The sequence below is a fragment of the Bison bison genome, unplaced genomic scaffold, assembly GCF_000754665.1.
Source record: "Bison bison bison isolate TAMUID 2011002044 unplaced genomic scaffold, Bison_UMD1.0 scf7180017864304, whole genome shotgun sequence".
NCBI classification, from domain to species: domain Eukaryota; kingdom Metazoa; phylum Chordata; class Mammalia; order Artiodactyla; family Bovidae; genus Bison; species Bison bison.
Genome location: NW_011494876.1, coordinates 2,106,712 through 2,121,164, shown reverse-complemented (window position 1 = coordinate 2,121,164; position 14,453 = coordinate 2,106,712). Strand labels below are relative to the sequence as shown.

Genomic DNA, 14,453 nt, shown 5'->3' with positions numbered 1-14,453 from the left:
GTAAAAAATTAAAATCTTAGCAGGAAAATTCTGAGGTCTATCCCATTAATTTAAACTTTTCTCACACATCACAGGCCAAGTACATTCTTAACACCCTACCCTAACTCTAATGTTATGTGAGAGATGGGGAATTGATAAAAAAGGAAGAATTCTGCCAATATTTGCCACTCATTTATTTTTACTCCTTCTCAAAGTCCACTGCTCACAAGTACACAACCACTGTATTTTGAATTTCCTCCTGCTCCTTTCTGTGACATGCAGAATGCTTTGTACTTACTAATGATTTGGGATTGTACAGCATTTCCAGGCAGAGTCTGGTCCAGACACAAGCAGACTCTAGCTACCCAAAAATAACTATGACAAGGATTCTATAATAATCTAATCATTACAAAGAACCTAACTTTGGCAGATACAAAGTTCAAGAATTTAAACCTCCAATTATATCTCAATAAAGATGCAAGAAATGAAAAATTTAAACCTCAACTGTATGAGTAAATAGCACTTTATTAAATGAATGGGTTTAGAAGAAGTAAACCCTTGTAAGAAGAGAACCATGAGTTTCTCTGATGTCTTACTCTGAAAAGACAGCCTGCTCAGGTGAAGGTCTGAAAGCCCTCAAATTTACCCTAAGTACCTCCTGCCACTATCAGCCTGTACATCTGATGGCTGCCCTCTGTCCCAGGTTTCTGTCATTTCTTCCATTCTTTCTTTAAAGGACATGCATCTTAACTGTTTCAGGGGTTTCCTGGGAAGATGAACAAACTAGCAAGTATCTGTCTGACCCTTTTCCTTGAGAGTGAATGTGCTTTTGCAGAAAGGAAAATAACTGAGATCTGATGACAGGTGACAGGGAAAGGTCCTGATTTGGGACCAAAGGTGAAATGGTCCACCCTCGGGCTATCTCTGAATCCAGAAGTTTGTCAAAAGGGCTTGTGGGAGGGGACAGGAAAGTGTGTCATACATCACAGAGACCTTACTTCACATCCAAACCTAACCTGTCATTTCACTTTCCCAACCGCAAACTGGCTCTTCTGGGTTTCAGAACACAAGCGAGTGAAACTCTTGAATGGTAGATAAGGTAGTCTCAAAAAATACTGTAACCTAAGGATCTTTCTATTGGTCACTTTAAAAAAAGGGGGGGAGGAGGTTTTCAGGAGGCTCCAGACAAAGGGTCAGAAAAACAACCTAACACACCACCTTTTGTGCTCAAGGAAATTACTCTGATAAGTGGCTCATCCCTGGTGGCTTTCTTCTTGCTGTGTTCTAGGTTTAGGGGCTGACTCTGCTCTTTCAAACTGTTGCAGATGCACCCTGATCTTAGGGTAATAAAGAAGAGTCAAAGAGTGAAAGAAATGGAAAAGATAAAAAGGGTCATAGGGAGCAAAACTAAAACTAGAAAGAAAACAGTGACTGTTCACAATAATGGCAGTGACAACAAAGTGACAAGTTCCTTCAGAGACCTAACAACCAACTGCAGTGTGTGGACCTTGTTTAGAGCATCATCTAAAACAAATGGACTGTAAAAAGGCATTTGGGAGACTATCAGGAAAATGCCAACATAGATACTCTTTAGATGATACGCAGTCATTACTATTGATTCTGTTCACCATGACAAACACTATCACAGGTATGTTAGAAAACGTATCTTCATTTTTCAGAAACATAGAGTATTTAGAAAATGACATCATACTTAGGTTTACTTTAACAAAAAGGAAAAATAAGAAGCAAATATGGGGAAAACACTTTCTCATCATTAAATGTAGATGGTACATACTGGTGGTTCGTTTTACTTCCGCCTGTACTTTTCTTGAAGATGTTCATAATAAAATGCTTTTTAAAAAACATGATGAAAATTTTTTAAAAATTAGATGAGAACAGGTCCTGTATTAGAAGTTTCTGTTTTACTACCCTTTGCCAATTTTACTGGCATGCTGCACTATTAATGTTAAAACAAAATAAAAGCAATATTTTAATATAAATGTTCAAAGAATATAAAGCTGAGAAAACAAGCTCAAGAATTCAATTATTTAAAACAGTACTTTTCTAGTAGTTCACAGAGGATTTTAGAAGTCATTGCTGCTATTGACTATTTAGTAGACATAATAAGGTCCATCAAAGAATTTAATAAAGGGGGGAAAGGCATATAAAGATGGATGAGGAACAAAAAGTGGTAAATGAAAAGAAATTAAGCCAAAACAATAAACCCCAACTGAAAAAATCCATCTTTAAAGATGCCAATAGACCTTGGGTTTAAGGGTCAGCTGTTTCCTATTTACACAAGTTCCCTATTTACACAAGTTCATTCACGTCTCTTGAGTTCAGTTTTTTCATTTGTAAAAAGGGAATAACTGGCACATCTTACTCCCGAGAAGCTGTTATAGGACTAAATGAAAAAACCCACAATGCACTTTCACATTGACCAGCACATGGTCCCTTCACTGTGGCCTGTTCTTAGGCTAAAAGGCTGAGGGGAAACGATCTAAGGAAAGAAAAAGGCTGTGGGAAAGTGGTGGCAGGCTGGCCTCATACAAATCACTAATTAACCAACAACCTGAGGGGACTTCCCTGGTGGTCCAGTGGTTAAGACTTTACCTTCCAATACAGCAGTGGCAGGATTGATCCCTGTTGAAGCTAGGATCCCACATGCCTCTCAGCCAAAAAACCAAAACATAAAACAGAAGCAATATTGCAACAAATTCAATAAAAACTTTAAAAATACTAAACACACACACACACACACACAACACCAGACAGGCTTAGGGCCAGCCAGAAGTAGGAGGTCAACCAAAGCTTCTGTCACTGCCTGGAACCCTCAAGCTGTCCCAGAATTGTTTACTTGAAGACCCCTTCTGAGGTTTGTTCCTTACCTCTGTCTCTCACTCCATTTGGGCCCAACTCTAAGGGCAGCTAATCTAATCAGCTAATCTATGCTAAATTATTAATGGGATACACGAGGTTAATGTGTAACAAGTATATACTCCAACAGAAGCAAGCTAGAGACACAGGCTTTGTGAGTCATCAGAACCTCAGTGGGAATTCCAGGCAGCAGGCAATCTTCCTCCATAACAAATTAGATTCTAGGAATGCATTTTAAAAAAAATCGTTCCAGCAAAAAAAAAAAAGTTCCAGCAAAAATAATTCATACACAAATGCAATTCAATCAACAAAGGGACAGGCCAAAAAACTACTTTAGCCAGACTAGGACAAAAGGGCTGTGGAAAATGGTATGTTTAGGAGCGCTGTAACCCTTAAGGACTTTTTCTATGTCTCCGTTTTCCTATCTGCAAAAGTGGAAATTGAGGTAAAAATTAAATCTAATCCATGGAAAACACTTGTAACAGTGTCTGCCATGCAATAAGCACTCAATAAACATTAGCCACTGTTAGTATTATTTAAAGATGAGATTATATAGAAGTCAGAGAGGATGTTCTGAAAACTTGAGTGAAAAGGGATTTTTTTTTAGATGGCAGCTTCCATTTGTGTTTTTAATGAAGTTCGGCTCACAGCAGAGCAAACTGGAATCAGATCTGAATTCAAGTGTCAAGCCAATTTCCTATACCAGCTGTGTGACTTTGGACAAGAGGCTCAACCTCACTGAGATGTTATTTACTCAACCGTAAAACAGGCTAATAATAACTACCCACAGTATTTATGAATGAATGACATATGACAAGATATGGAAAGTGTGTAGCACAGCAAATTCATAGGCGTCCTGTATTTTCCAGGCTTTACAATTGCATCCTTGGGAGCCCAACCAAGAAGTGACAGTACACTTTAATGGGGTGACAGGCAGAGCTCCCAGCACTGAACTAAGACTAAGCCATGGTAATCCCATTATAATCCCACAGTTAGTACAGCAGGCATAAGGCAGTTTAGCTATGTGGGAATGGAGTCTCAGCTTTGACCAGCCCTGATGTTCCAAAGAAGTAGCCACAAGGCAGGAATTTTATCTGTCTGGGTACTGAGAGTGAAAGAAAGTGAAAGTGAAGTCGCTCAGTCGGGTCCGACTCTTTGCGACCCCATGGACTGTAGCCTACCAGGCTCCTCCCTCCATGGGATTCTCCAGGCAAGAGTACTGGAGTGGGTTGCCATTTTCCTTCTCCAGGGGATCTTCCCGACCCTGGGATTGAACCTGGGTCTCCCACATTCCAGGCGGATGCTTTAACCTCTAAGCCACCAGGGAAGCTGGGATTATCTCATCCCAAAGACAGAAACATGGGGTCTTGACTTGGCTATTTGTCCCTGGTGACAAGTGTCTTGGGATTACAAAATATTATATGCCACTCCTCCTTTTATTTTCAACTGCATTTTTTGATTATGAACCTATTATAGAATCATGACAAAAATATAAGAATATAAGCTAAAAACGTAAAGATTGCCTATGTTCCTACCAACAAGAAATAGTCCCTTTTAATATTTTTGTGACTACTGCTTCAGATCTTTTTCTTTATACATGCATGCTCTCCCACACACTCTGTCATTATTTTTAAAAATGAGATCATACCCTCATATTACTTCATCACTTGTGTGTGCACTTAATATATCTATTTCTGGGTTTGTTAACCTAAATCTATGCCATCATTTTTAATGGCTGCATAAGAATCCATCAAATGTAGACTTCATCAGTTATTGATCTATCCTTCAACCAAAGACACTTAGGTCGTTTCCAGTCACTTGCTATAATAAACAACACCAGACTCAGTATATAAACCTGTTTACACAAATGTCCAACTAGAAGTGGCACTGATGGGTTAGTGAGTGTACAACTCTTAAATGCCTTAAGGGAGAGCAAAAGAGCGAGCCTTGCTGAGATGGAAGGGTGAGAGAGGCATTTTAGTTACAGAGAGTCACTGTTTTTTAGGTCCAGGCAAACAGAACAACTTTCTGTTGGTCTGTTGGTCTTTTCTCCTGCCTTCCTCTCATTCACCTATTGGGAAATGCATCTCTTTTATTGACAAAAACAACTAAATCGTCTTGCATAAAATCCAGAGGCAAATAGCAGGTGTCTGCAAAACAGAACTTGGGGTGTCATCTGGAAATGCAATGCAAAGGATCAGCAGGTGGGGGCTTTTAAAAAGCAACAAACTCTCCCAAACAGCTCCCATGAGTCTACCACTCGGCCCCCCTGGCGTTTAGGGCGGTCAGGCAGTCACCTCAAAGACCTCTACTGAGGATCCAGTGGGCAAGGGAGACCAGTCACAAGGGCCTGCCATAAGAAAGAGAAGCTACCCCACACCCCAGCCTGAATCCTGAGGAACCTACAAACAGGATGGAAACCACAAACCAATGCATAGACACTCAAGTGGCCAATGGGCACATAGGTAGACACAACCAATGATGGGAAAACAGAGACACAGAAACTGAGCTAAGAGAAAGTAGCAAGAAATAAAATTTCAAAATGCTGCATTAGGTAGAGATAAACACAAAGAAAGGGCTCTTAGCCCTGCCACTCACTGGCAGGGGCACCATGGGGCAAGTCTCTTATTGGCTTTTTATGATCAGGTGATCAAGAAGCTCTAAGCTTAACCACAGGGATATGATTAACTTTGAGTTTTGGTATTTTGAGTCTAAATACCAAATATTTTGAGTCACCATACCTAGCTATGGTGTCTTAATTTCTATTTTTATGATCATTAAAAAAAAATCTCCCATTCAGTGATTGTCTACCATCTGTCCCTGGAGTTTTCTTTATTTCATACTTATTTAGTCCTACCTACCCTCTTGGAAGGGACATGTTACTCATGTTACTCTTACTTTGTGTACTAAATGTGCTTCAGGTCACATACCTAACTGTAAAAAGATGGTTTAATCCTCATGGCATAGAGAAGTTACTCAATAAATAGCTCATGGTTGAATGAATAAATGCACACATTAATGAATAAATTATGTTGTAGACTCCTTTCTAATTCCATAACATTTTTACTCCATAAGACTCCTTCTACATGTCTTTTTAACAGAGCTTATCTCAGAATCCTGTTTGAAAATTCAACATACATTAACAATCAGAAATGAGCAAGACTTCTATTCTGTCTGTAGGAAGCAGTGTCACAGCCACAGTGCCCTGCCCCAAGGAAGACTCTCATCATCCAGCAACTGAAGGGTTACACCTAGCTCAGCAGAGGGCTTCCAGGTGCCTGCTTCCAGCCTTGGGCCAATTTAAATTCTGAAGGTTTCTTGTTGAATATTTAAGTATCACTCCCGTAAACAAGTAACTTAACATCTCAACCCTACAGTTTGCTCATCTGGGTAGAGCTAGCACGTTGACCTAGAGCTAGTTTCTTCTAGCTCGAATCATCTATCACTTTATGAGAAGTGAAGATGAAAAGCAGTGATGGAGATGCAAAGACAGTGCCAGCTATGGACAGTGCTTACTGCCTGAAATCTCATTTTACTGGGAACTCTCATATAAAACTGAACTTCTAAGTCACTTGGAATGCTTTTTAAACCCCACTGATTCTTGCTCCATCTCACTTCCCTGCAAGAGGAGTTTGTTTAAAGAATCTGCATGAGGCTCCCAGGGCACTTTTAAAATTTACCTCTGATTACCATGGAGAAGGAAATGGCAATCCACTCCAGTGCTATTGCCTGGAAAATCCCATGGACAGAGGAGCTTGGTAGGCTACAGTCCATGGGGTCGCAAAGAGTTGGACACAACTGAGCGACTTCACTTTCTGATTACCAACCACTGCTTTTAGGGGGAAAATCTCTGAACCTGAATGAACTGATATTTGCATTGGCCAGATAATCCCTGGTCAGAGGGACTTCTCCCACCCCCACCTACTTTTACTCCCTGTGCCAAAGCTCCCTGGATTTTGGAGGTTTCTGATCTGCTTGTCCATGCTGCTAATGGCTGCTGGTGAAACGTGCCATGTTCCAAAGTTCTCTGCAACTGCTCTGAGCTTCCTGTATATGAACTCAAAGAAGGGGTACAGAAGCAGCTGGGAGAGAAAAACCAGAGCGGCACAGTCCAACAGCAACCTCTGGAAGAGCCAATCAAAACTGCCGGCCTGCTGAATCATCACACAGGGTGAGGGAAGGGTCTGCCAGATTGGTCACCAGCAAGCAAAAAACCAGACAGAAAACTAAAAGTTGGCACTGCTGATTTGGAAGATGGCTCAGAGGCCCCAGTACAGATAATTAGAACACAAGTGGTTTTGAAAAAACATTTTTTTTTTTTTTTTCAAAAAAATGGTAAAGACAACAAAAGCATTTTTTGCTGTCTTCTTTCCTTACTTTTGCAGATTCCCTCTCTTTTGTGTTTTTAACTGAACTTGACAATGACTTGTCCTCTGTTCCAGAAAACGAAATGTCTATTTATTTTGGTAATTAATTTAAGAAAATGAACCCAGAGGATTTTTGGAATGACAGTATTAAAAGAGACTTCTCTCTCTCTCTCTCTTTCACACAAATACACACCTGAATGTACACACTCATACACATCACAACTGTACACAGCAAAGGCTGCAAGATAAGACAGGAAATCATGGGTTGTCATCACGGACTAGCTGTGAGATCTCAGGCAAGCTGTTCCAACTCTGAAAGCCTCAGCTCCTTTACCAGACACAATGGAGGGGAGACTGGTGTCTGACTCGTAGGGTTGCTGTGGTAATGATTAAGTGAAGTCGTGTAGGTAAAGTGCTTTGCCCAATGCCAGCAAAAAATAGGACCATAATAAATAATAAGAGGCAGTTTTAAAAAAATGGTGGTTTGCTTTTACTTTAGGGAGAAGAGTGTCACAAAGTGCTAATGTTCAACAAATTGATCAATGAAAATGTTATTTATCTTTTGAATGTACATTATATAAGATAGAAATGGAAGAGATATATTTCCTTTCTTTACACATATGCATAAAATAGGCACTTCCTAGTTCAGATTTAGAAAGTCAGAAGTTAAGGTCTATATTCTTATTAGCAGGGCCACAAAGATATGAATTGCCATTCAACTTGCAGCTGGCTGGCAGTCTTGGCACCCTGACATCTGTTTCTGATTCCAGACTCCCATCTCTACCCCTTGGCTCTGTAGAGAGTCTAGACAGAACATTTCAGTTATGTTCCAATTAGCCCTGGTGGTTAAGAACACAGGACTGAATGGGATAAAGCCGGATGACACACCCTACGACTCGGCTGTACCACGTTACAAGCCAGTGTCATCCTACATTAAAGGTTTCACTTTAGAACTAATAATTCTGGGAGAGAAGAGGACATCACACTCTGCCACAGTGGAACAACCTGATATAGATACAAGATGAAACAAGCGATCATTTCAGGAAGACCTTCTTGGTCTTGAATTTTGGTCTTTTTGGAGAAACCAGAAACACCCTGAGAAATCACTTAATTTGAGGAAGAGACTTTAAAAAATAAAGAATGGGGGGAGGGATACCATTTTAGAAACAATAAAAAAGATGGTTATTTTAACAAACATCCTAAAACACAGGACCAAACAGACAGATGGTTTCTAAGGAAACAGGACCATCAGAGAGAAATAAGTAGGCATCAGAGATAGTGAAAGGGTGCTTCACTGAGAAGCATACACAAGCATAAGCTTTCCAGCGTGCCCAGGGGAAATATAACGGACAACGGCCAAGCATGTCAGCACCAAGCCTCCAAGAATCTGACCAGGATGGAAGAAAATCTATGGCAGGTATATATGCACTCAACTGACACCTGAGAGCACAAACCACAGCTCCGTTCCTGTATTTCCTGAAGTCACAGAACATTAGTTACATTGAAGTTGATTGAAAAAAAGTTCCAGTAAACATATAGAAATTTTTGTGCCTTCCATTTGTAAGACTTTTTCATACTTGTACACTGTTAAAAAAAAAAAAAAAAGTCCTAATGAATACAATAACAATAGCCTCAAGACATCACTAAAGCTTAATCCTAAAAATCAGCAACTTCAACAAGAGGTGGCTCTGCCCAGAGTGGGCTTGACGTCACTGCTGTATGAGTTCATCTCCTGGATTTGTCACTTATTAACTGTGCGACACTGGACAAGTTACTAAACTTCTTTTTAGTTTCCACATCTGTACAATGGGAATATACCTACCTGGCTTGAAGACTGAATAACAAAGACAATGTAAATGGTAGAGCTCTGTAGCCTGTGAAATAGCTACCTCTTTGAGGCCTGGCAAGTAACCCAGCTCACACAGGTAGGACCTCCGCTTAAGCAAGACACAAATACCTGAGGTGTCACATGCATGCCGTCCTGTCGCCGGCTCTCTGTGGGGGGTGCTGTGCCTATAGATAATGTGGGGTTTGTTTTGGGCCTCTTCATCTTCTTGTTCATCAATGGACAGTAGTGGTTCAATAAAATAATCTCCATCATGGGACCGAAATGTGCCCAGCTGCAAATAAAGAGAGATGAGAGGTTGACTTAATATAACTTAGCCACTGGGAGGAAAAGGACAGTGGAACAATGCCAAGTAAGTGGTGCCATCTTACCCAACTCCTTTCCCATGAGGGCTCCTTAAGCTGAAAATCTTACTGATATACTTGGAGTAGTTTTTTTTATTTTTCTTTTTTCACTCTCTGCCATATCAGTACCTTGACCTTTGATTGGACTCTACAGAACCTGCTATCCAAATCAGCCTCTAAGAAATATTTCCTTGGTGCTTAAGCTGATTTATATTCACTCCTCCAGGCTGCTGAAAGAGGGTTTCTGTGTGTTAAGACAGCCTGGAAACAGGGACAAGTATCAGTTTCAAAGAGAAAAGCCTACTCAAGAAAGCCTTATCCTGACTTCAAAATCAGGAAGCACATGTTGACCAGAAGGCACTCAAGGTGGTGCTGCCAGGGACAATGGCAGAGGAGCCTCTTGTCAACCCTTTCCCTGACCACAGGGAGTGACCCAGGATAAGACTTTCCAGGCAGGCTGCCCAAGGTTCCAATCTCAGTTCCACCACTCGCTCGCCTACCTTGGGTAAGCTCCTTAACTACTCTGAGTTTCATCTTCCTTGTTTATCAATGAGAGATAAAATTATTTACTGTCATTGTGCGGATTAAACGAGATAATGTGTATAAGTGAAGTGGAAGTCGCTCAGTTCTGTCTGACTCTTTGGAATTCTCTAGGCCAGAATAGTGGCCTTTCCCTTTCCCTTCTCCAGGGGATCTTCCCAACCCAGGGATTGAACCCAGGTCTACTGCATTGCAGGCAGGTTCTTTACTAGCTGAGCCACAAGGGAAGCCCAAAATGTGTGTAAAGTGCTTAGCAAAGGGATACCTTGTCAGGGCTTGGAACAGAAGTGGCTTTGTGGTGTTGCAGAGTGGCCCAGCCTCTAACCACCAGGATATAGTTTGTGTTTGCCAATCACTAAGAGTTTCACGGTAACTCTTTCTCCTCCCCTTCCCATATACCCACAAGGTTTGCAAATTATAAATGAAGCTGCAAAGTTGAACCACCCAAAGGAAACATTACAAGAGCAATAAAAAGTTCCCTATGCCATGCCACTGGGCAGTGTTTTAAGGAAAAAAATCAAGCTTTTCTCACCTTCTCTGTGGTTCCTTTTCCCTCAGTGTTGGGGAAAAGGCAAGGGCCTTTGACTTTCCCCTGGATCCAGGAAATGACTGTCCTTGAACATCAATGGCAGTATCAGCACTGAAGTATCACATTCCACCCAAATTCTAATCTACTGAATTGAAATATCTGGGGGGGTAGGTAGGGCCCAAGAACTGACATTTTAGAATTCTTAGGCATGACAAAGTTTTAAAGTACTTGGCTAAGCACTGGGGTTCCCAAACCCAGCTAAGTGTCAAAATGTCCTGGGAAGTTTAAAAATAAATTTAAATTTGAGAAATCACCCTATGTATGCAGATTTGGTATTTCTAATGGTAAGATCTAGTATTTTAATTTTTTTAAAACAAGTCTCCATGTGGTTCATCCCTGACTTAAAGATAAGACTTAGAGACAAGATAGTGTCAGAATAAGACAAGTATCTTATAAGAGAGTAACTGGCTTCCAGAGAAGAAGTGATTTAACAAGTTTGCTTTTACCCAGGCACCTCTCCCTATTTTCAAAACACAACTCTGGTGCTCTCTGAGCACAGAGCAAGAAACCGACTACAACATGTAAAAGCTACTAGAGATGGGCCACAAATACTGAGAAAGAATCTTAGAGCCCATCTGGTGAAGGTCTGGCATCTTTGATTATTAAAAGGGGAAACTGAGGTCCAGAGGCAGGAATTGACTTGTCCCTTTCAGTGATACAGAAGCAGCTGAATAGTTCTCCTGCTAAATCTGGAACTCAGGTACCCTGATTCTAGTCTAGTGCCTTTAAAAAACAACAACAACAACTTTGAAATTCTCTTTAGGAACACAGATTCAGTCTCTGGCCCATGGTTAAGAGTATGGTCAGAAGGACTGGATGGGAACTCCAGCTCTGTCACTTGCTACCTGTGAAACCATAAACAAGTCCCCACCTCTCAAAGATTCAGTGCCCTCAACTGCAAAATGGGTTCTTTCAAGGATTGGGCTGTTGTAAGGATTTAGATGAAATAATGCACACATAAAGCACTTATTACAGTACAAGACACATAATAAGAGTTCAGTAAAAGGAATATAAATGAGGTCAAATTAATTTGTGGCTGATTCACAACACAGTTGTTTGAATGAAGAGTAACCCTTTCTTGGCTAAGGTGACCATTTATTCAAATACAGGCTGTAAGTACTTACTACAATATATAAAAGGCACTGCGGGAGAGAAATGAATTGATGCCGACCCTCCTTCCAGGGAAAGGGGATAGAACATGTGTTGCAAGAGCCATAATACAAGGGAGAGCACACTAAACATCAAGCAGGGAGAGAGGTATATGTCTGTGAGAGTGGAGAGAGATGGCAGCAGTCTGAAGGACTAGGAAGAGGTTTCCTGGGGAACAAGATACATTAGTTACACTTTGAAAGAAGGGTGTGATTTGAGCATGTGAAGCTGGTTGAGGTCACTCACCTAGTAAATCCAAGGGCCCAAAGGTTATGAGATGGGAGGGAAATGAAATGTGCAAAAACAGTTTGCCTGAAATGTAGGATTGTGAAGCAAAGCTTGACAGATGAGACTAGACTCTGGATGTACAAAGGGGTGAGGAGGTGCAGTGGCAATGGCCTTAAGTGCCAGACGGAAGGGTTTATAGTCACTCACTAGGCAGTGGGGAGGCCTGTGCAGTAACTGAACAGGATAGCGACGTGATTTTGCACCTTGTCATCAGTAATCTACAAGCAGTGTGTGGCAGGGATTAAAGAGAAAAGACCAGGAGAAGAAGCCAGACAGAAGTATTTCTTAGACATCAGCCCTAATGAGAGAAAGAGAGAAGCAAAGAGGTTTAGAGGTAGAGTAGGGGTGCTTAGAACAGGTGAGAAACACATCTAAGAAGGATTTCAGGGAAACTAATCACTGACCAGTGGGGTGAGGGAAGGGAGGAAGGCTGGCATGGCCCAGTCTAAAGAATGAACAATTTCCAGGAAGATTTCCTGAGAGGGCCAGGTGGAGGGCCAAGATACTACAAGTACCAAACGGGTACGGGGACATCTTTCCAAGAAAGATAAATTCCAAAAGGAAGGCAAAGGGGCAAGGGCTTTGGAGCTAGATTCATTCCAGCTATAAAGGGCTACCTCGCACTATTTTTCAGATAACATGCCAGATCTTCTGCACCTCCCTCCCCTCCAAAAAAAGAGCCAGACTGCAAATTAGGCGCAATACAAATGGACTCCTCAAGGTCTAGGGAGTTCGTCTTTCTTAAGTCCTGGCCCTCAGTTCCCTAAGAGAGTTACTACTCTGCAGTTACAAGTGCGAGTTACCACCTAAAATTGCCAGCAGAAATTAAGGTCCTGCGCAGCAAAACGTTTATACCACTGCTGGGGCCACTCAGCAGGGTGTGGAGGCGGGGAGGGAGGAGGAGTAAAGGCTGTTTACAAACTTGACTTACACACGCAGAACCATCAGTAAGGTTCTGGAACTGTGGGTTACAGCCTTGGGATCTGGGCACACTCTGATGTTCTGGGTTCCAGCACCTGACTTATACCCACCCAGATCAAACAACCGTTCCAAGAACAGAAGGATTCCAGGCGTCCCGGGGCAGCGATGACTCATGCAGCACCCCCTCCCATTTCGCCAAATTGCCGTCTCCGCCCACCCCCAAACAATCTCAACGACGCACCGCGACTCTGGGAGCTTTGCTGGGGCTAAAGGGGGTTCATCTTCATCCTCGCATCCCAGCAGCCTAAACCTCCCTCCTCTCAGTCTACAAGCTTGCCTCCCTTCCCACCCGACCCCTCGGTTGAGCAGTGGAGATAGATGCAACATCAACATTTGGGACTCGCGAGCCACGAACAACAGCGCGCGAAGAGGGCAGCCAAGATCCCTGGGTAAGTAGTCAAGCTTCCACTTAGAAAAGGTAACGGCGGGGAGTATGGGTGCTCTGGAGAAAAGTAATTGCATCACTGGGGAGCAGGGCACACAGCCCCTGTGCGCTGCGAGATCCTGACCCACGATAGTTTCTGCGTCAGAGCGCGTGGCAGAAACGCACGTCGCTTGGGGAAGTCCTAGAACCGCTCTCACTTGGGCCAAAACCTTACAGCGGACCCTCAAATCTCACAAAAGGGAGAGGGCAGAGGTCGTGTAGGGCAGACAAGAGGGCAAGTGGGGCGGGGGGAGGGGGAAAGAGAAGGGGGCGGTGAGTAAATAAACACCGGGTAGGGGTACCAGCTTGGGTCCCCTGCTAAGTGCGTATTTTGCAACGCATGGAGGTGACTTCCGCGCCTTCTCACCCTCCCTCTCTAGAGAAATGTGCACTTCAGGCTCCCTTTTCGAATTCTCTGGCACCCCATGGGTAGTGGAAATCTCAAGAGAACTGAAATCTCTCCAAGCTCTCCCCAATATTTCTGCTTCTTGGGGCCACCCCGCCAGCAGGGTGCAGAGTCGGACTGCGACGCACCCCCACTCCTAGTTCCTTGCTGAAGCAAAGCATCTAGGACAGGCCCCGCCCTCTTCCCCGCCCCCTAAACCCTGGGCCCACCCTTCCGTTCCTGAGACCGGACCTGTTCCCTGTCAATCCAGTTCAGCCTCAGGGTTCCTGGCGCGTGAAAAAAGACCCTGAGAGAACGTGGGGACTCTAGATTACGCACCGCCCTCCCAAGACACACAGAAGGAACTCCCCGTACCCGACGCTGGGGATTCTCAGCCCACACCCCTGACTCAAGATGCACCAATAAGGAGTCGGGTTCTCCCAGTGCTCAGCTGCTCCACTCCTGGGCGGCCGAGTTTGCAGAAGGCAAGGACAAGTCTCTTCGAGTTTGGAAACCAACACCCCAGCCACCTACTGGTGTGGGGCAACACGCAGTTCAACAGTGGAGCTGAATTTGGACCCTAGAAAGCTCCGAAACATCCAGAACTCCCCCTCCCGGGACTTAGTGGAGGGGGCGGTGTCGGGGATGAGCTTCTTTCAAGTGTCAGCACACTCGCCGGAGTAG

General features: G+C 43.0%; 1 protein-coding gene across 3 annotated transcripts in view; it reads right to left on the bottom strand.

Annotated features, from left to right (window-relative positions):
- The window catches only part of ADAMTS9 (ADAM metallopeptidase with thrombospondin type 1 motif, 9), a 163,607-nt gene that overhangs the window by 147,772 nt on the left and 1,382 nt on the right, over positions 1-14,453 (bottom strand). For 2 of the 3 annotated variants that reach the window (XM_010851525.1, XM_010851526.1), the window contains exon 3: positions 9,181-9,343. In XM_010851525.1, coding sequence (XP_010849827.1) covers positions 9,181-9,343 — 163 coding nt within the window. Of the gene's footprint in view, positions 1-2,867; positions 4,011-9,180; positions 9,344-14,453 lie in introns of those variants that run through there. The other variant, XM_010851527.1, reaches the window with a different exon arrangement.